This window comes from Nelusetta ayraudi, unplaced genomic scaffold (assembly GCF_046127955.1).
Source record: "Nelusetta ayraudi isolate G7.1 ecotype Tasmania unplaced genomic scaffold, CSIRO-AGI_Nayr_v1 ptg000026l, whole genome shotgun sequence".
In the NCBI taxonomy this organism is placed as follows: domain Eukaryota; kingdom Metazoa; phylum Chordata; class Actinopteri; order Tetraodontiformes; family Monacanthidae; genus Nelusetta; species Nelusetta ayraudi.
Genome location: NW_027466076.1, coordinates 8,148,801 through 8,170,720, shown reverse-complemented (window position 1 = coordinate 8,170,720; position 21,920 = coordinate 8,148,801). Strand labels below are relative to the sequence as shown.

The following is a 21,920-nucleotide window of genomic DNA, read 5'->3' as shown; positions in this document are numbered from 1 at the left end:
GCAAAAACAACAGAACAAAATCTGAGATTGGCTCATTTTCCAAACATCTACTCAGCAAAACAGAGAGGTGGCGCTGTTTTGATCAATAAGAGACTTAATTTCAATCTAAATGGATATTATAATATAAATATGTGACCCTAATGGAAGATATCTAATAATGAAATGTTGACGATCCCTCCTTCTATCGTGCAAGTGATTATTCATTGTGCTTTTACAAAGGAGATTGGCAACAAAATATGCTGTTTGTCTTCAAGTGTCAGACCACAATTAACTTTATTCTTTAGATTTTTTTTTTTTTTTTTTTTTTTCCTGTCGCTGACTATTACCTCAGAAAGTCAGTTCTTCATCACATTGAACCACCCTTCATATCCGTCTCTGGCCTGACCAGTGTGAACCTCCGTCATGGTGGCAGACAGGGGGCTGCATGTGGAACACGCCTCTCTCTCTCTCTCCCTCTCTCTCTCTCTCTCTCTCCACCTAGTCGGAGGTGTGGAAAAGTCCCCCCGTCGGGCCGCTTCTCCTCATTTCCTCCGGCCCGTCTCTCTGCCAGGACGCGCCGGTGCCCCTCTTCCTCCTCCTCCTCCTCCACCTCCTCCGCCTCCTCTATCCCCTCCTCTCCTCTCATGCTCACTAAGCAGAGCTCTTTAACTAAAACACCTTCAATCCATCGCTTGGTCCATTAGTGCTGCCAGATGGGAAAGGCCGAGTCCTGGCGGCTGTGTGTGACCCTCCTCTGATTAATAGAGTAGGTGAGGGCAAAGGTGCAATGCACACCCCCCCCCCATTCATTACCTCATTAGGATTGCCCACAGTGAGAGGTGGTCTCCCTCATTATATCTCAATGGCAAGGGGCTGAACTTGACACAGTGTGAGGCGCCCAATCAGACTTTCTTTTTCTATTTTACGGATGGGCCGTCCACCTGTCTTTGTGCGCCATTGCGCATAAAGTCACACTGCTTTAATCAACAGATGAGCGCGACGAGCGGAAAAAAAAAAAATCCAGCCCCCGTCTGCGAGCGTTTCCGCGCCGCCTCCGGCGACTCCCGCCCCTCACCCGGAGCCCAACCGCTGCCCCAATTATCTGTTCACAAGTGCGACGTGGGGTCTGCGACCGAATAAAGGAAGCAAAAAAAAACCTGCACATCCGTTTTCCTGCGTTGGAGTGATTTGCAGTTCGGGTGGTGGAAAAGGTGAGTGCGCGCGACTTGATTTTGACCTTTGTTTGTGGTGGATTTTTTTTTCTTTTTTTTCTTCAAGGTGGCCATGCCATGCCGGCCGCCTTGTCATTGTAGCCATTCCTGCAGATGCAGGAGCCGTTCCTAGAAAGACGCCTTTATGGAGATGGAATCATTTTGTTGTTTGAAAAAAATGAAAATGTAAAAGGAAAACATGTTTGGCTATAAAAGCAAACAAGAATTAAAAAAAAAAAATACAAATACAAATACCCAAAAAGAAATTCCCTTTCATCCCATGCAAGTGGAAAACATTCTTTATACAAGTGACCGTATCATGAATTCTAAAACTCAGACCGTATTTGTCAAATTTAAAATGTTCTTTCTACTTTCTACCTTTCTTTTTCAGCCATCCGATCAGTGGACGAGGCCCGAATGCATGATGGCAACTAACCCCACTCACCTCGGGAGGCGCTGCACTTGTTTGCAGTAATATGGAGATCTGGTAAAGTGGCATGATTGACTCAAACCTAAGATCTTCTCCTGAAAAAGTTGAACTTCAGTGTCTGATTCGTACACAGTTACATCTTCCTCTTAATTGAATTCTGCTGTACACATGTGAAACCTTCAGCCGTGGTTTCCTTGATACTGATTATAAAACCCATTGCACAATGAATGCAGTGTTTAATTGGCTGAGCTCTCAATACTGGAAGTAGAAGAAATGTGTACTGTAGGATTTTGATGCTGAAGGGCAACAACAGACTGTTTCCCCCTTAAACCTTTTGTCTAATTTACTGAGGCCAAATCTTGGTTATTGGACGCTTTACTACCAGCTAGTTCCTGTGTAAATATTCCGTCCCCTGAGTGCGTGGTGGTGGTAAAGTATCACTGGACTGAAGAGAGACTTCCAATCCAATGCCTTCTGGAAGCGACTCAGACAGAAATTCATTGTTCATGTTTGTCCCTTTGTTTAATCACTGATTTCCAGCTTCCTGCTAAAACAGACGCTAAGAATGGGACAATATTGTTGCCCTTGGTTAGATCCCATAGCACTCAGTACCTGGAACATATTGATTTTGTTGAATGTAAATTCAAGCAACGTAGGCCTCTACAAGCTTCTTGTTACACTTAATATTGCATTTGAAGCTGCTAAGGCGGTGTGAACACTTTCCACATATTTGTTTGTTTGTTTTGTTTATTACGGATCCCGCATTAGTCACCGCCGCAGCGACGACTATTCCTCCCGGGGTCCACATAAAAAGACTACAAACATAACATTATACTATCAACAACAAAATACTTTATAGCGAACAGCATTCACCTGCTAAAACATACGACACATGCATAGAAAATCAAAACGTGTTTTTAAATCTGCACAAAAAGAAATAACATGAAAGAAAAATGGAATTTTAACAGCTGAAATGAGTTAACTTTGCATGACCAGATTGAAACACGTACAGACACCCACACACACAAAATGAATGCAAACATTGAATAGATATGCGTTGTGTTCTTGCCTGCCCGTATTTCATCGTTGCATACATGCAAAGCCTCGAATATTTATATATTTCTTCGAGGCCGGCTGCCTCCTGCGGGACACGGCGGTGTTGCCGGGCTGAGCGGGCGGGAGGAGAAAGATGGAGGGGGAACGAGAGCGAGAGAGAGAAAGAGGGAGAGAGTCCCTCAGGCGTGTCCGCCGCTCTGATGGCTCCCCTGACAACCTCCTCCGTAATGGTCTCCCTCGCTCTCTGACTGCTGTGAAATTGCGGGCCGGCGCTCTACAGCTGAGGACTCCGAGGAGACAAACGGCCTTTTAATTCAGAGCGCGGAGAGGTGACGGAGAAGGAGGCCCTAAGGGAGGGCTACCAATCAGACATCCATCATACTAACCTCTCCCTCGGGAGCGGCCCTGCCAGCAGAGAGGCCCCCCGGAGGTGGTCTGGAGCGTGAGCGCGTGCTCGTGTGCGTGCGAGCTGGCTGCGGCCGGGGTGACACCGCAACGCACGGAAGCGTGGCTTGCAAGGGGGAGGCAGGGAGGGGGAGGGGAGGGGGAGGGGCGCGTCTGCTCAGGTGTCCCGGCTGTCACGGTGCCGAGTGGAGGGGAGCGCCGAGCATTAATGCCGGGGGCAGAATTTGTTTTTTCCGCCCGTGTCTATCTGTGCACCTTTTTTTTTTTTTGTCAGATTTTCATCCATCCCCCTTCCCATCTCTCTCTCTCTCTCTCTTTTTTTTCCCTCTCCATGCCTTTATTTCGGCCGTGAAAAAAAAGGGTTCGCCTGCCACACCCACCGCAAAACGGACGGGGAAAACTTTCCTTGACCCATTTTCCGGCCGGCGGTAGAGAGACATAGTTCAGGGTTTCGTGGATGCGGCGGTTAAAGCACATTCTTCCCAATATCAGAAAGAGAAAGTGTTGCGACGGGGGGGAAGGAGGAGGTCTGAGAGAGACGCGCTGCTGATGTTCCGCGAAGGTCTCTCATGCAAAGAAAAGGGGGGCTGGATGCTCACTTTAGACGTTGGTCCTTGAAACGTCTAGGTCGCAACACCGTGAACCGGGATGCAAACGCAAACCTCTGCTGTGACGACTGTGGAAGTGATGCAAGTGAAGCGAAGGTGTTCCGAGCAGAAATGCACCGCGCGTTATTCTGCTTTTGATGCGGAATCTAGTGTTGGTCCCTTTTCCTGTTGGGATTCAGGTGTCTGAGCATCGTCAGTATGCAAGGAGGCCTTCTTGAATGAATGATAGTGATGTTAGATGAACATAATTATGTTTTGTTTTATTTTTTTATTTATATCATTTTGCAATTTAGATTAAATGCTGTGTGTCTGTATATATATATATATATATATATGAGTACACATATACTGTATATGTATATAATACAGCTGCTACAATACAGTATACTTTGTACACTGTACAATAGCAGTCCAACCACAATGTCCACATATTTTAAATCCCATATCATGCAAAATTCCCTTATGAATTTTTCTATCAATAATCTATATTCTGTTCCGTCAACCTCTGCCAGGTCAGTGACGTCACCATTCTGGCTGTTTTTGTCCCTTTCTAAGCATACAGATGGTACAATAATGCATCAATTTAAGCAGAAGGCTTCAAGATTTTTTTTCCCCCCCTTTTGAAGGTTGTAAACAGTAATGAATATCCTCTATTTGGAGAAAAATATAGTGTTTTTGTTCACTCATGCAACGCTGCTTCTCCATTGAAGATCCAAATATAAATTGGTGTAAGTTGAATATGAAGGGACACAGACTGCTGCCTATAGTCGAATTCATATGTTCACATGTGTATTACCATAAATATTATGTTAATGTGAGATGGAAATCAAACACGATGAAATCGCCCGTGGGTTTGTCCACAGACGTTAAAAACATTAAAAGTTTGCGTTGTGTTTTATTCCCATCCTGATTATCTCACCGCTAGCGGTGGATGTAGCCTTGCTGGCGTTGCCTCCACAGAGGAGCTGAACAACAAGAGGACCTTCTTTTTTTCTTTTTCTTTTTTTTTAAAGGAAGCAACATTGCAGTCCTTGAGTGAAAACGCAACAGGAATATTTTTTATATATATATATTAAAAAAAATGTTTTTTGCCGTTGCAGCAAGCAGGATGTAGGATGAAATCCCAATTCATCCTCGTGCGACTGTCTCGGGGTCAGGGGTTCAGCCACTTCTCAATCTGGCGGAGGCAGCGTGTCAGAATCTATTAAATATGTAAATGCCGCCGGCGGAACGAAGTAATAAGACGGCGGATGAAAAGGGGAGACGCCTGTTGCTGTCCTTGGTGCTGCTCCGCGCGCCTTCAGCACCGCGGACAGCTCCGTCAGGTGAGGCGCCTCGCCCTCGGAGAGCGAAGACGCGCCCGCTCGCCCTCCGTGGCTCGTGCAACGTCGTCGTCGACAAGAAGTGATGACACGAATGTGGCTCACGTGACCCCCCCCTTATTTTCCTCCAATCTGATTTTACGCGGCGCGTTCAGGAGATCGAGCTCATAATCGGGCGAAATTATTTGCGGATGTAACGGAAAGTTTTTCTGAATACCGACTTGTATGTGTTGGAGCTGAGGAGTGGAGACTTATTCATCTAGTTTCATAATCTATGTACCTTTAAAAGGGGGACTCGTGTATAATCGTGACAAATCTAAAAGAGAAACTGAGATTCAAAATAAACGTATTTATATTTTTTGACAAATAATCCCCCCTGCTGTTGCTGCAGTGTTGCTCTCTAAATGTTTACTCGAGTGACCCCATCAGCAGGGCACAAAAAAAATGAGCCAAATTTCACACCCAAGGCCATTCAAATGCGCCAAATCGGGCCGCGCGTTACGAAAATTGCACACGCAAGTCTCCCCAAGCGCACCCCCCCGTGCCTCGATTAGCCCTATCGCGTGTTTGCTTAAGTGGCAACTAACAAAAACGCCAGACCGTTGGCAAATATTGAAATCCCCCCCCCCTCGATTTGGCCGCCGCTCTGTTAAAGCACCAGGTGACCGGGCTCTCCCCTATTGACGAGCCGCGCGGCTAATCCATCGCATTTCCCTGTAAATAGCCCCGTGCATGAGAAAAGGGGACCCCTCCTCCTCCTCACCCACCCCCCTCCCCCCTGCACTGCACTGCACTCAGTGTGATGCAGGAGCGTTTTGTCACAAGGCCATTATGAGCCTTGTGTAGCATTAGCCCTTGTTCGGCTACTCCCACTCTTGGTGCGGCCCATTCACATTCATTTTTACGGGCGCCCTCCCTCCCGTGCCGTGTTGTACAACAGGCAGGTATTCCCCGACCACCTCTGTTAACGGTTCGACCTTAAAAATTTACCATCAGAATGCTGCAGGAGGCTCCCGGGCTTTGCTTTCCGTCCACTTGCTGGTTATTTTCCTTCACAAAGTTTTTCCCCTCCTTCCTCCTCTCTCTCTCTCTCTCTCTCTCTCTCTCTCTCTCTCTCTCTCCGTGACCCTACAATTAAACCTCACGCACGGAAATCGGCTCGTGAAAGCACCACGGAGAGCCACCCAGCAGCAGCGTCCACGGCCCTGCGTGCTTCCTCGGTGGTGTGGCGTGCGGGTTCCAGGTTCCCCCTCCAGGTTTTTTTTTTTTTTTTTTTTTTTTTTTTTCGGAGGCTACACACACAAGCTATGAACGTGTAACCATAACAACTGCGCTCTGATTGGCTCTCGCGCGACGGGAATTAACAGGGGCGGCATCCAATCTGGGCACAGGGACGGCGCGTCGCGCAGAGGCAAAACCTCGTGATAACCCGGGTTAGCGGTGATGCTGCGCGAGTGGCGACGCGAGGGCGAGCCCGAAGGAAATGGACTGGACCCAAAACAAAGCGTGAGCGAGGGATGACAACATCAGAAATGTGCCGCCTCGGTTGGTGACGTTCGAACAAGGGCGCTCGTCAGAAACCATGTCCGGTTTTTTTCAGCGCGGCTGAAATTTCCTCCTTCCTCTCCATCTGGATTTTTTTTTTTTGTTTTTTTTTTTGTTTTGTTTTGGGATTGTGACAAGTGCCGGGATAGCAGCCAAACAGGAGCAGGACTATACAAGAGTTCTTCATAGGGGACATGTCGGCTATACCTGGAGCTTTCTAATTTTTCTTTTTCTTTTTTTTTTTCTCGCCTGGCCGCGCATCTCCAGCAGCCAAGACGTTGGTCCGCGCAGAGCCGGGTTGCCTCAGTCCGATCAGCTCAGCCCGCCGCCAGGGAAGGTCGGCGCTCGGCGTCCTGCAGGCCGGAGACATGATGGCCCACTGTGCCGGCTGCGAGCGGCCCATCCTGGACCGGTTCCTGCTCAACGTGCTGGACAGAGCCTGGCACGCCAAGTGCGTGCAGTGCTGCGAGTGCAACTGCAACCTCACCGAGAGGTGCTTCTCCAGGGACGGCAAGCTCTATTGCAAAATGGACTTTTTCAGGTAAAAAAAAGAAAAAAAAAGAAAGGGGGAAGTGTTGGATGCGTGCGGAGCTCTACGAAAAACACGCGACTGTTCCTGTCGTTGGGATATTGTGCGTCAGGACTGGCGACTTAACAACAGTGTACTATCGATAATAATTAAATGGTATTAAAAAAAAAAAAAATCTGAGTTAATTGCAGGAATAATAATTGGGAGTTTGTAGTAAAGTTAAATCCTGTCAGCAGGCAGAAATGACATGTAGACAATACTAGAACGAAGAAAAAGAAATCGAATCGAACCGAATCAAAAAATTGCAGCCATTTTATTTCTAATAAATATTGGCTTAGGTTGATGCTGAATATTTTTTTTTTTTTTTTTTTTATCTATTTTGCACCTGCGTGGCCTTTTTTTTTTTTTTTTTTTTTTAATCAGGGCCTCTTGAGCTATGAAAAAAAAACTGAATATGTATTTTTGACCACGTGTGTTTTGTTGCTCAGCTATTCCCTAAATATGAAATACGCGCCTTTCCACTCGACTCTTTTTTTCTTCTTTTTTTTTTTCTTCTTTTTTTCACAAACAGCCATTAGGCTATCAACCGGTTCACAATCCCCAAAAAAGTGTTTCTGGTAATTGAGTGATAAGTGAAGCCCTTGTTTGTCCCGTGGCACTCTTAGCATCATTTTCATCCGCATGTGTCAGCTATCATCTCCCCCAACACCACCACCAACACACACCCACCAAATTGTCTAATGACATGTAAGACACATTAGGGCTTTTTGTACGGACGGGCTATGATTGGCCCCGCAACGGCCTTGGCCCATCATAATACCAGCGCGGGTCCCCCACCACCACCACGACCACCACCACCATCAAGCGGTGGATTTAAATGGTCAGCCATTAGCGCAGGCGAAACAGTAATCACACTAATATGTCCATTTGTTGTGTAAGTAGAGTTGTGGCCCTGCACTGGAGCTGTTGGAGGGGCATCGGGGGTTGGATTGGGGTGGAGGGGAGGGGGTGCTTGGCCATGCATGTGAAAGGATGGTCGTAGTGGTGGTAGTTGGGGGGGGGCAGTGAAGCGATACCATTGCAAATGGAGAGACAAGGCTACATTAGTGCAAAAAACAATGCTGCACAAAAGGGGCGCTTTGCTTTCAGCACAACGCGGTAAACACCCCCCACTGACAGCAGGCAGGGGCTTGCAGCAGGCCCGACGTGCGCGAGCACTCCTGTATCACCACCCCACACCCTCGCGTCCCCCTCTTCACGAATATCCCTGAACGCACCTCTCCTACCAGATGTGTTTTTTCCCCTCCCCCTCATCAGATTTTCGTTCATCTATATTATTTTTCATTTATTTTATTCTATTTTTTTTATTTATTATTATTAGCACGGCTGCGTTGCGTATCCAATTGATGAGCCTCCACGCCCGTCTTTTTTTCTTTTCTTTTTTTTGGTAAGCGGGTGAATTGTGGATTAAGAGAAGATTTCCACACTAAGATGCTCCCACTCCCGCTTAATCCCGTCATACATCCCCTTCCGCTACAATGTGTTGATTGTCACTAATGCGGGTTTGCGTTCGGGGTTTATTGTCGGTGCACCTCCATCAAAAAATAATAATATTAACGAACGCAGCTTCTTTATTCCGTTTGGTGTGCATCGCCTGCACCGTCACTGTTAATGTTCTGGGAAGCTGCTTTGTTTTGTTTAGTGAAAATAAAATACATTATTATATTATTCAAATGTATATATACAAATATTATTATTATTATTATTATTATTATTATTATTATTATTATTATTATTATTATTATTGCGCTTGTGGTTACTGTCGCACTAAGTGCTATATTTGCTGTATACGCTTAAATACGATTTTTGCCTACCCCCAAAAAAATAAAAATAACGAACAATTATTATATTCAAAAGCGTAAAATCTCAACGTTTTAATGTACTGGCTTGTAAAAAATTATGTAATGTTCAGTTGAACAAAGAAAGGGGGATTTCTGCCAGGCCCTTTGTAAGCTGCTACTGTTATTATGATGTTGTGCGCGGGCCAAAACAGCTTGTAATCTCTCGTCTTTCTTTTCTTTTCTTTTCTTTTCTCTTACTTTTCTTTTCTTTTCTTTTCTTTTCTTTCCCCTTTGTTTCAATTGCGTAAATTAAATAAAAACGAAACAAAACAAAACAAAAAAACAAAATTGTTTTTTCCTACAGGCGTTTTGGCACCAAGTGCGCGGGCTGCCTGCAGGGAATCTCGCCGAACGACCTGGTCCGCAAAGCCCGCAGCAAAGTGTTTCACCTGAACTGCTTCACCTGCATGGTGTGTAACAAGCAGCTGTCCACGGGGGAGGAACTCTACGTCATCGACGAGAACAAGTTCGTGTGCAAGGAAGACTACTTGAGCTCCGGTGCCATCAAGGAAGTCAGCTTGAACTCAGGTGAGCGGACTCTTATTTCCGGTTTTCTTTTTTTTTTTCTTTTTTTTCTTTTTTTTTTTTTTTTCCAAATCCGCTTAGTAAAAAAAAATTAAATAAAACACTTTTTTTCCCCCTTTAAATTATATGTATTATCCAACGCGGTACGTATTTTCGCTGCTGGACTGTAGGGAAGCCGCTCCAGTGAGTGGTTCAAGTGTTTCCCTCGGCAGGACAATGCCTCCGTGTTATTGCGCGCAACGCTGCATCCACATGGGGACGGATGTTAGTCTGGCATCACTGGGGTGGGAGGTGTTTGTGGGGGGGGTGGGGGTGCACCAGGGCACAAAGCCAATAACGCCACGTAACATCAGCAGCCCCGGCATTGACTCAAAACTGATGATATGCGCAATGAAATTGTTCGTCAAAATAGTTTGTTTTTTTTTCCCCCACAAAAAAACCCGCGGGATTTAAATTAAAAAATATGGATTTTCTTGATTGACGCAAATGCAAAGACGTCTCTCGTCATCCACCGTGACACCTTTTTTTTTTTTTCCCCCTCCCCACACACACACACACACCTGCAGTGTCGTCGTGCACGGACAGGAGTTTATCGCCGGATCTACAGGACCCGACACAGGAGGACATTAAGGAGACGGACAATTCCACGTCCTCGGACAAGGAAACGAACAATATCGAGAACGAGGAGCAGAACTCGGGCACCAAGCGGCGGGGCCCGCGCACCACCATCAAGGCCAAGCAGCTGGAGACGTTAAAGGCCGCGTTCGTGGCCACGCCGAAGCCGACGCGGCACATCCGGGAGCAGCTGGCGCAGGAGACGGGGCTCAACATGCGGGTCATCCAGGTAACTGAGGCGGCGGTGCGGTACGTGGGTGTGGTTGTGGTTACTGTGCGGTACGCGCGGAAGGATTCGAAATTTCAAAATTTCGAAATCGTGAAATCACGCACGCGGGGGGGGGGGGGGGAACGCGCCCATTTTCAAGTAATTAATGTGGCCTGTTTTTGGTTGGGGAAATGAATGCCGTTCGTGATTTGCTGACGACGGTTTAACACGTGGCGAGGGCAGCGCGCGCCGCGCTCAAGTGCATTTTTCATGCCATCAATTTTGCAGTGCGTTTCGGGGTTATGTTAGAAATAATGTCACACCGGCGAGTGAAACATTATCTATACCAGAGATCATTTCTCATTATCTCATTTGTCATTGCCTCGGAATGCGATATTATTATGTAATTTTGTGCTGAGTAAAAATCTATTTTTTTTCTCATCATTTCACTAAATACGAAATAATAAAATGCTAAACGTTTTTGAATTTAATTGACACAATTCAACCTGACTATTTGTCTATTTTTCACATTTACATGAAAGAATCTGACATTGATTGAGATATTTTTGTGCTGGCAGCCGAAATCAAAAGTGCGAAGCGTGAAAAGATAATTTCCCCTCAGCAGAATCTTATTTTTGATGAACATTGCTATCATGATTAGTATTATTATTATTGTTGTCGTTTTTCATGCCGCTCTGATGTCGTCACGTGCGCTGCGCGAGAGGTTAGCTACATATATATATTTTTTTTTTGTTCGCCACATGGCTCGAGGATGCTCTCACTCTGACATATGTTGTCGTCTAACACAAGCACTATTTTGGACCTTCTTCTACCCCCCGACACTCTCGCACCCCCCCACCCCCCCACCCCCCCCAACACACACACACACACACACACAAACACGCGCACACACATATGTGCTCAGTGTCTGGGTGCAGACTGATTAGCACCGTCTCTGCCAACTGTGATGCGGCTTTTTGTGCACTCGCTGTAATTATCGCTGATTTTGCCAATTTGCATACTGCCCTCCCCTCTTCCCACCTCTCTGCTCTTACTCACTTGCAGCCCGTTTTTCCAACAGCTTATTAAAACGGCCGTCCTCCCCACCCGCCCAACTACCCCCCCCCCCCCCCCCCCCTCCTGCCAGGTCTTCACCCTGCGCTATGCTTTTGCTGCCAATCAGTCAATCAATCAATCAATTAGCCAATGGTAGATCGGTCAATCAACTAATCAACTAGACCCCCCCCCCCCAATCCCCCCGCACACCCACCCACTCATCCACACTTGGATGCAGCTTGGAGCCAAAATGGACGCTTGGTCTCTTCTCCTTCTCCTACTTCTTCTTCTTCTCCTACTTCTTCTTCTTCTTCTTCTTCTTCTTCTTCTTGTTCGCTCACTGTGTCTTAAATACCATTGCTCTCAACACGGGGAGCCACACTGCTTCTCTGGCGTGTGTGTGTGCGTGTGTGTGTGTGTGTGTGTGTGTGTGTGTGTGTGTGCGTGTAATCCCTAAGCAACGCTCTCTCAAGGGGAGCGAGAGCATTTCCATAAAAATGTACCCTACAGTTAGACAATTGTTCTCAATAAGCAGGTGTCGCCGTCGCGCTAGAGCACATAGAACAGAGTCTAAGTGGTTTTAGGTGCTGTGTGTGTGTGTGTGTGTGTGTGTGTGTGTGTGTGTGCGCGCGCGCGCGCGCGTGTGTGTGTATGTGTGTTTTGTTAATCTGCAGCACAGTGGGATTCTGCCTGTGGTGTAGCCTAGCCGGGATGAACACACATCATTATGCAGCGCCGATGCAAAGGCGAAGCGCGATGTGTTATGTGTTTATAACGCAGACATTCTTCCATATGCCGTGTCACTGCGGCTGCTCCCCCAAAATCCCCCTTTGTTCATCCTCTAAGTCGGTTTACATCACGCCGGAAATAAAGCCCGATATTCTGGCTCATTGCGCCGACTGTTTATTTTACCTTCAGCAAAGGCTCGGAATGGCTGGCGCGGCCTCCCTTCTGCTCTGATTCGATTTTCTACAATTGGATTAGTTTGGTTCTCGTCACTTCCCGCCTCGACAGCCGTCTTTCTAAATTTCAGTTGTGTCTTAAGTTATACGAGTTAGACAGAGCTTATCTGGAGAGCAATTTTAATCGAGGGTGCTGCCACTTATTTGTACTGTTGCAAACAGTTTGAAAGGCCCCCATAAGGGTCAATCAGTGGGATCATTACGAGCTAGAATTAAGCAACCAAATGAGCAAAATTGCCGACTTGTAATATCAGTCACTGAAGCACTCTGGGTCTGTTCTCCAAACCCTTTGTGACAACTTCCCATTGCTTCCTGTTACACACAATGATATAACCGTGATATAATAAGAAATATAAAGCTTTCCTGCATTGTTTTCTCGCTTTATGGTTGCATGAACAATTTGAAATCCCTCCTACTAATGTTTGGTAAGTTCTTATGTCTGTACGTTGACAAGGTTGTGTTCTTGTATAATTCCTTATATAGAAATATAGTCTTTAAACTACATGTGTGTGCCATTTTAGGTTCCTAGTATTGATTTTGACTGGCATTTTTGAAATATAGTCCCATTTTTTTACACCCCCAAAGACCCCTTTACAACTGAATATTTACATTCTGAACTACTTCAATGACCACAAAGGTTGGTTTTTTGGGGGGGGGTTTGTAAAGCAGAATTCTTTACAACCTACCAGAAACCATTTTGTCCAGCTTCCCGTGTGAAAGTAGACAACTGCATTAAAAAAAAAAAAAACTGAATGGAAAAAATAAGTGGAAACAATATTCCCTCCGCACATTAATCTGCTAGCCCGCTAATGTGAATCCGCCGCGCTGCACATTCAATCACGGCGAATGTGCGGCCGGAGGATCACGGTGTGATTTTCACTGCAGGGATATGTGGGGGGGCAGAGGGGGAGGAGGGGCGGATGGTGACATCACCCGGTCTGCTTGGGAATCCGAGGTTGAGTGAATACGACGTGGCCAGGGTCTGCGAGTTTGACCCCGACCGCTGTGGTTTTGATGCAGGTCTGGTTCCAGAACCGACGGTCCAAAGAGAGGCGGATGAAGCAGCTGAGTGCTCTGGGCGCACGGCGGCACGCCTTCTTCAGGGGCCCGAGGAGGATGAGGCACCTGGGAGGCCGGCTGGAGGACCCGGACATTCTAGGACCCGGGGCCTACGGATACTACGGAGGTAAGACCAAACCGTCTTCACTTGCCGTTTTTGTTTTTGTTTTTGTTTTTTTGTTTTTGTTTTTTAATGTTAAATATTGAAATTGATCCAATCAAGACGATTTGGTTCATTTCAGAATCCAACAATTAAAAAGGTGCAGTGCTGCTGGGAGTACTCCATACAAGTAATCCAACTACTGATTACTTCTTAAAAAGTAATCTAATTACTTCTTGAACTGCTTCGCTTCATAAGTAATCAATTACGAGTTACTTTAGTTAAAAAACAGATAAAGTAGCAGTTGAGGACGTCTTGTTTCCTGCACATAGCGTACAACGAACCACAATATTCTCTGATTTAGACGAGATGAACTCAAAATAATGTTTGCATTTCCAGCTAGCAAACGCGATCGCTGTTTTGTCTTTTGCCGCCGCCATGCTTGTTTTGGTGCGTCGTCGCATATCAATGACGTTGCATGCACGGCTGCATCATCAATCTTCCACATAGTTTCTGGTTGTTTTTCTAAATTTCAGACAGTTTGCGGATAATAAGACATTTTCAGCTTGCAAAATGTTTCAGAAAAGTAATGGAATCATTACTTGATAAAGTAACTATGATATTATTACCAGTTTTGCCACAGTAATCCCATTACATTACTCTGTTACTAAAAAAGTAGTTTGATTACAGTAGTGGATTACTTAGTAATAGATTACTCGCCAACACTGAAAAGGTGAATGCATTTCGCCGCCGTGGTTGCTTGTTTGCTCCGCGTGGAGGATGAACTGTCAAAAGGGATGAGATGAATTCCACTTTGATTGTGCGCAGCGAGGCGGCATTTTGTCGCAGCCCGTGCATTACCCAACTTGTGCATTTTGGCTCTTAATGAGCCACCGGGCGTAAATGAGGATGAAGCCGTGGCCCGCTGACCCCGGCGCGGCTCACGGCGTCGCGTGAAAACTGGTGCGCTCACTTCTCCGCCATTGTTCCCTTTCAAAGAAGTTCTCCAGTCGCTCCTCGGAAATAAAGCCGCCGCGTCGACGACAGATTCTGATGATTGAAAAGGTGCACTTTTTTATTTTCCCTTTCAAAGAAAGTTGTTTCATCAGAGCAGCCTGAGCTCAGGCTGCTCAAAAAAAAAAAAAAAAATTCCTTTCAAGGAAACGGGTATTTTATTCTAAAAAAAAAAAGAAAGAAAGAAAGAAAGAAAGAAAGGAAGACATTTTGTTTTCTGCTGCGGCTCCAACTGGAACGCTGCTTCATTTGTAGCATAAGTAATCAATTACTAATATATTAATTAGTTAAAAAAAAAAAGTTACAGTTGAGAACATCTTTTTCCTGCACATCTGCAAACATCAGTGGGAGTTGGAATTCTTGAACACATCCCAATTATACAACAGCTATTTATTTGTTTGTTTGTTTCTAAAGACAAAGGGGGTAAAACACGTGGACGTGCCGCATTTGCACCGCCAGGACGCTGCAAATTACCAGCCAATTTCACATGCGACTGACTAAAAGAGAGGGGGGGGCTCATCATATTGCACAGATTTCCATTTGGAACAAGGAAGGATTGGAACTTGCTCTGGAGGCCCCTTAAATAAATACTTATTTTTTTCTTCCTCTGTAATAACAAGTCTTGTTGAGGCCACTTGAAACAAAACCAAAAAAAAAACAACGTGGGAGGGCAAAGTAAAGAAGAAAAAAATCCAAGCTCGACTCCAAAGCCCGAGAGCGGCGCTGCGTGGGGAAAAAAGCAAAAGCAAAAGCAAAAAAAAAAAAATGTAAAAAATGAAACAGTAGTTTGGCGTCGGACGGGAGTGGAGGAGCAAACAAGGCGCGGAGCTCCTTCACGTCGCAGGGCGCCTGTGCGTTTTTGAGGACGCAGTGGCGGGTGAGGTGGGGGAGGGGGTGGGGGGTGTGTGGGGGGTGGAAGGGATGGGGGAGGGGAAGAGGGAGGGGGGGAACGCCGAGGACAGGAGCCGCTCTTCACGGTCCTTTGTGCTGCAGCAGCAGCAGCAGAAGCAGCAGCAGCTCCGGGCAGGTTCACTCTCCTTTATGTGCTGCTGCTGCTGCTGCTGCTGCTGCTGCTGCTGCTCTGGCTCCCATCGCCATCCAAGAGGGGGCAGGATTGCGCGTGGCGTGAAATATGTTTTTTGCAGAGGCAGCGGCGCCCCTCCCCTTCCCCCTTGACCCACAACCACCCCCCACCCCCCTCTCTCTCTCTCTCACACGCACACACACATACACACACACGCATCCCCCCTCCCCCCCACTCCCCACACACACCCAGTCAGCAGCGGCAAAGAGCTTGTTGCTTAATTTCAAGGTCGGCCGAACAGGAGGCGAGGCCTCCACGCCCTCCGTCTGCGAGATCAAACAATTAGCCTGTTGGTGGAAGACGTGGCAGCTCCTCATTGTGTCTATTAATACGTTTCCTTCCCCCCCACCCACCCACCTACCAAGAGTCCCGTCAAAATAACAGCACCAATGGGAAGTAGAAAAAAACCAAAACACACCAACATCTCAATATCTTTCTTTTTTTTTTTTTTTTTAATTTTGATTATTATTTTTTTGTTGATTCTTCTTCTTCTCCTTCTTCTTCTTCTTCTTCTTCTTCTTCTTCTTCTTCTTCTTCTTCTTCTTCTTCTTCTTCTTCTTCTTCTTCTTCTCTCTCCCCCTGCGTCAGTTTACGCGGGTAGCGGAGGGGAAGAGCATCTGGCGAGTATGGAGGGAGCTCGCAGCATCTGGGGGAAGAGGGGGAGAAAAGAAAAGTGCCATCGATCTCAGTTCAAGGCGGTGCTGGGAGGCTGAGGAGGGGAGGAGGGGGGAGGGGGGAGGGGGAGGCGTTTAATGTAAATGAAGCGACATCGGGCTGAATATGTAAGAGGCGGGGAGCAGAACGCATATTTATTTTTGTTTTTGTTTTGTTTTTTTGTTTTTCGGTAATTGGCCGCGCTGTGAGACTCCTCGCCGCTGTTTGTTTTCTCTCTGCTTGAACGCCGAGACGCGGAGATGCGACGCCGGAGTGAAAGTGCTCCACGTGATTCACCGGAGTTATTCCGCGTTCGAGGCCTTTTTAGATCGAGCATTTTCAACCTTTATCTTATTTCATTCTCTCTCTCTTCTTCTTCTTCTTCTTCTTTTTTTTTTTTTTTTTTTTTTTTTTGCATTTTCATAGGGCGAGATGTGCTTCTCGCCTGCTCGCAGCGAGCGAAGGGGATCAATACCGCTCTCATATTCGAGAGTGGAATTGATTGCGACTATTCTTTTCAGCAGCGGTTCAGCGGTGCAAACTCTTACAGGCTCAGGTGGTCCGTGCCGGCCCGGGTGCCAAGTGCCTTCGGAGAGGCTGCGCAGCGTCCCCTCGTTTCTCACGTTCCCGCCAGCACCAGCCTTCAAATTCCATTGGCTGTTAACGAGGGCTGAGACGATATGCTTGTACCCCCCATTCGATTCTTCAACGATTTTATTTTATTTATTTATTTATTTATTTATTTATTTTTGGATGCCGATTCGATTTAAATCGCGATTCTACGACATTGACGATTTTCTCGATTTTTAGTCTGTATTTTAACACCGGTTAAACAGTTGAAAGATCATGATTATGAACGGAATGTTCGCGAAGCAGAGTTGGAGAAAACAAAAACATTTCGCCCTCTGCTGGAGAAAGGTGGGAACTTTTTACAACCCGGCTCAACAGACTAAAATGAAGCGTTTGGATTTGAACAAAACCAAAAAAAAAAATCGAGTTTTGAACAAAATAATTGCGATACTTATGTGAATCGTTTTTTCCTCCCACCCCTACTGTTAGCACGCCTGAGCGTCCGTCCCGTCCCGTCCCCCCCCCTTCTTTACTCCCCCCCAACCCCCAAATTGAATTTCAATTTGATCCGCGACTGTCTCGGCTGGAAACAGCGAGGACCAGAAGTCAAGACGGGCTTGAAACATTGAGAAATTCCTTGCGGCTCGGTGGCTGTCGCAAGCGGGTGCAAACTCCCGGCGCCGTCCCTTTGAAGGAGCGTTCCACCTTCCACAACCTGCAGCCTGCAGGGGGAAATGACTCGCGTTGAGTTCAGACGCTACGTTGTTGTTTTTTTGCCTCAAACACCAACCCAAGATCCATGTGATCATCATTTTCTTTAAAAAAATTTTTTTTTTACCTTAGGTGTTTTTTTCTTTTCCTTTATAGGTCATAAAATAGCTGTATTTCATCCATTTTTTCAGTGTCTTAAGAGTCATTCCAATAAAGAGCTAAATACCGTGGGGCTTCAAAGACACACATTATTTTGTAACTTTATATTTGTAAAGTTCTTTTTAAAGCACATGTTTTCTAACATCAACGTCACAGATTGATGACGCAGCCGTCAAGGTGCGACGTCATTGATATGCGATGGTGCACCAAAACAAACATGGCGGCGGCAAAAAGAAAAAACGACTGCATTTGATAGCTGGAAATACAAACGTTATTTTGAGGTCATCTCGTCCAAATGAAAGAATATTGGCGGTTCGTTGTACATTATGTGCAGGAAAAAGATGTTCTCAACTGTAACTTTTTTTTTTAAACTAATTAATATATTAGTAATTGATTACTTATGAAACAAAGTAATTAGATTACTTTTTAAAGGAGTAATCAGTAGTTGGACTACTTGTATGGAGTAATCCCAACAACACTGCACATCCCATGATGTGTTTTTCCTCCGAATGGGCGGGTCACCAAAACACTCCATCCATCTGCTGCTGCTCCGGCTCCTTCTGTCAAGTTTTACAACCCATTGTGGCCCCGCCAGTCAAAAAGTTTGCCCACCCCTGGTTCAGAGACGCTGCGGCGAGGCTGGCTTTGCTTTTGCTTTGCTTTGCTTTGCTTTGCTTTGCTGTGCTTTGCTTTGCTTTGCTTTGCTGCTGGCGGTTGTTTTCTCCAGTGTTTGCTCCGTCGTCCGCTGCTCGGTTCGGCCTTTGAAGCTTTGAAGACAGTTTCGCCGCACTTCTACAACAGCCTGCGGCAGATTTATCGATTGTTACTTAATAAACCGGAGCGGGGGGGGGGGATCATTTATCAAAGCATGCCAAAGTGATGGCGGCAACATATTAAAATAACTCTGAGCTTTAAATGAAAGAGAAAAATCCGTGAAAACTTTGAACGTGGAACAAAATGCACGCGCGCACATCTGTCACCTCTGACCTTGGCGCGTGTCCTTCTGGTTTTAAAGGACAGAATCCGGGCGGCATGATGAGACTTGTGAATAACACATGACAGGCAGCGTTCGCGCGTGGCTGCCGTAATGTGAAAATACCTGAATACAATGAATTTTAAGCGGACGTCTTTATGTCTCCGAGAGGCATAAAAGCGTCAGTCAGTGCGAGGGGGTTAACCGAAGCGTGTGTGTAAATCCCGTGTGCGTGTGTGCGCGCCTGCGTGTGTAAACACAAGGAATTTGTGCCGCCTTCTGTCATTAATATGCCAGCTTGCGACGCGGCCGCCCGAGCTGAAGGAGGAAAGACGTCAGTCACGGGTGGCGCTCTGCGAAATGTGCCAGAGAGAAGCTGCGTTTCGTTAACCAGAAAGGGGAGATTTGCCACCAGAGTCGTTCTGGGTGAAAGGGAGGAAGCAACTCGACAATGGCCAAGCTGGTTATCGTTATTATTTTTTTTTTTTGCAGATGTTTGTAGAAATCAGAGGTTTGCGAGCTGCTGATTTTGTCATTTTGAAGCAAAAAAACAAAAACAAAGAAAGGCTAATCTATTAACGTCAGGGATGTGCTGATTGGACCAGAGAACCCGGGGACACGTCAGCGAGGGACATCAATCAACATGTGGTCCCACCCTAAAAATGATCCAGCCTTACCTGTTATTTTTTTTCCCCCCTCTCCTTTAAATGAGATCATAAATTTTGGATATGTCTTATTGAAGAAGACAAGATTGATTAGAGTATAATCCCATCAGGAAACCAACCAGCGGGGTGATAAATCTGGAGAGAAGTGGGATAATTTTCTCATGATGTTAATATATTTAAAAGCCGCATATTATGCAAAATTAACTTCGCCGCCACAGCCTTAATAATAGTATATGTATATATATACCCAATATTAAGGCTGTGACATATACATATGTATCTATTGGGTATATATACATACATAGATATATATATATATATATATATATATATATATATATATATATACATATATACATACATAGATATAGATAGATAGATACATATATAAATATATAGGCATATTTGTTTGTGTGTGTATGTATATATATGTATAAATATATGTGTGTATGTATGCGTATGTATATGTATATATATATATATATATATATATATATATATATATACATACATATACATACATATATATATATATATATATATATATATACATATATATATATATATGTGTGTGTGTGTGTGTCTCCAGCCTGTCGATGAACTTGTCAGAAATGAGAAAAGTCCAGCCTGCGCTTGACAAAACAATGAAGTAAGAAAAACAGGCCTTAGGACAGCCCTTTGTGATGTCACAAGGAGCCCTCATACCTCTCCCATTTACAGTGCCTCATTCCAGGTTTCAATCTAACTCCTTCAGACCAAAATCCAGCTGCTTTTGCTGTCCGAGTGGATTTGCAGGCAGCTGTAAACAGCGGGCTAATAAATATGTTGGTTTTTTTCTTCATTTTTGTTATTACTATTTATTACATTATTATTCGTGCAAGGCTGGAGTGCTGGATGAAAAATAAAGACGTGGGTATATCAGGGGACCTTTAGGTGTTTGTGCAACTCGGGAAGCCGCGGCGCCACAGGTTTTTGCCGCGAGCTGCGTCGCACTTGCCTGCAAGACTGGGGGGGGGGGAGCTCATTTTGGAATTCCTCATCCAGATCCACAAGTTTCCCCCGGTCGCACGGCTGCGAGCCCAACGAGTGAGGGAGACGAATGCGGTGGGCGAAAGGCGGGAGAGCTGAGGTGGAGAATTGTTTATGCACTCAAACGAGGCCGTCGGACGTGAAATTGGACATGATCAATTCCGCCACTTAGCCGCAGGTGAAGGGGGCTGCGGTGTGGGACCCTTGGAGTCTTTTGAGAACGCGCATGCTAACGCTCCCCCCCTCTCTCCCTGCAGAGTACCAAGGCGACTACTACGGACCTGGGAGCAACTACGACTTCTTCCCCCACGGACCTCCATCCTCTCAGGCTCAGTCTCCGGCCGAGTCGCCCTACATCCTGGGCTCCGGCCCGGGAGCCATCGAGGGATCGGGCCACCACCCCTCGGACGACCAAAGGTTCACGGACATGATCTCCCACGCAGAGACGCCCAGCCCCGACCCGGGTTTACCGGGCTCGCTGCAGCCCGTCCCAGGGGACGCTTACGGGGGCGGCCCCAGTCCTCCCTTCTCCTTGGCCAGCAACTCCAGCTACAGCGCTCCCATGTCCCACCAAGGCCAGGAGATGGGAGAGACCACCGCCTGGTGAAGGACGACAAAAAAAAAGAGAACGCTGGAGGAGCGACGGGGCAGCTGAATGTCGGCCCTAGTCAATTCAGGAGAAAAACTGGCAAAGGGGACAAAAAGAAAACGCCGCACTGCAAAGCGAAGAGAACTTCTCGTTTCTACGGAGGACTTTTTAACAAAAACGAAAAAAAAAAAAAAAAACGAACAAAAAAAGGAAAAAAAGAAAAAGAAACGTGGACTGATTTTCACAAGCGATGGACCTTGACCTCTGATGAACAGGTATCGTTCTGCCGGCCCGTTAGACAGTCCAAAGCATATCCCTCCCTGGAATACTGGGCTTGGATTAGACAGATACAAATAATTCTCGCCTTCCTCTCACGCTAACGTCGGCGTCGCGTCTGAAGCTCGCGCAGGAGAAAAAAAAACGCCAAAGGGGGGGGAGGGGTCATCTTTGGTTTCGCCCGTTCTGTTTCCGTTGCTCCGCGCGAGCCTCAATACATTGCCTTCATAGCTACACACAATGCGGCGGCGGTGGCAGCAAATTGCTGTTTTTATTTTCGTCATTAATTAGTTAGCACGCCGGTTAGCTTCGCAAAACCGCTTGATTTTCGACTGCATTGGGAGAAAAAAAAAATGTGTTCCAGTACCTCAGGGCCCAGAGTGATGACTTCAAATGACTTCCTTTCTTTCAACTACAGACCACAAGCCCACATAAAATCTTTTTGTTTGTTTTTTTTTGTATGAATTCGTCTGCAACAAAATACTCTTTTCAGTTAAAGAAGAAATAAACGGGAAAAAAAGAACTTGTTTTCAGCCGACGACTGGATAAACGAACCGGTTGCTGCGGCTCTAATTAAGACGCCACGTTTAAGTCCTTTTGAAACCTCAGCGAGTCAAAATGTCAAAGTCAAGGCTGCTGCTTGGCGGATACGGGCGCGCACGCACGCACACACACACACACACAC

The 21,920-nt window shown here is 46.1% G+C and overlaps 1 protein-coding gene across 2 annotated transcripts; it reads left to right on the top strand.

The window, feature by feature from the left end:
* The first annotated feature begins 458 nt into the window (after positions 1-458).
* Positions 459-21,418, top strand: lhx5 (LIM homeobox 5). Of its 2 annotated transcripts, none has more exons than XM_076029549.1 (7): positions 459-1,190; positions 1,582-1,677; positions 6,827-7,097; positions 9,291-9,514; positions 10,078-10,355; positions 13,373-13,538; positions 20,628-21,418. In XM_076029549.1, exons 3-7 carry the CDS (start codon positions 6,925-6,927, stop codon positions 20,975-20,977), a joined length of 1,191 nt encoding a protein of 396 aa, XP_075885664.1. In that variant the 5' UTR covers positions 459-1,190; positions 1,582-1,677; positions 6,827-6,924; the 3' UTR covers positions 20,978-21,418. The 2 variants fall into 2 exon arrangements, with proteins under 2 accessions (XP_075885664.1, XP_075885662.1); XM_076029547.1 differs by having other exon boundaries at positions 6,824-7,097.
* Positions 21,419-21,920: the final 502 nt, after the last annotated feature.

Excerpts from the sequence above, each read along its gene's own strand:
- lhx5 (XM_076029549.1), top strand. The coding sequence starts at position 6,925 with ATGATGGCCCACTGTGCCGGCTGCGAGCGGCCCATCCTGGACCGGTTC. Across the intron at positions 10,356-13,372 it reads TCAACATGCGGGTCATCCAG|GTCTGGTTCCAGAACCGACG; the intron begins GTAACTGAGGCG and ends GTTTTGATGCAG. Across the intron at positions 13,539-20,627 it reads GGCCTACGGATACTACGGAG|AGTACCAAGGCGACTACTAC; the intron begins GTAAGACCAAAC and ends CTCTCCCTGCAG.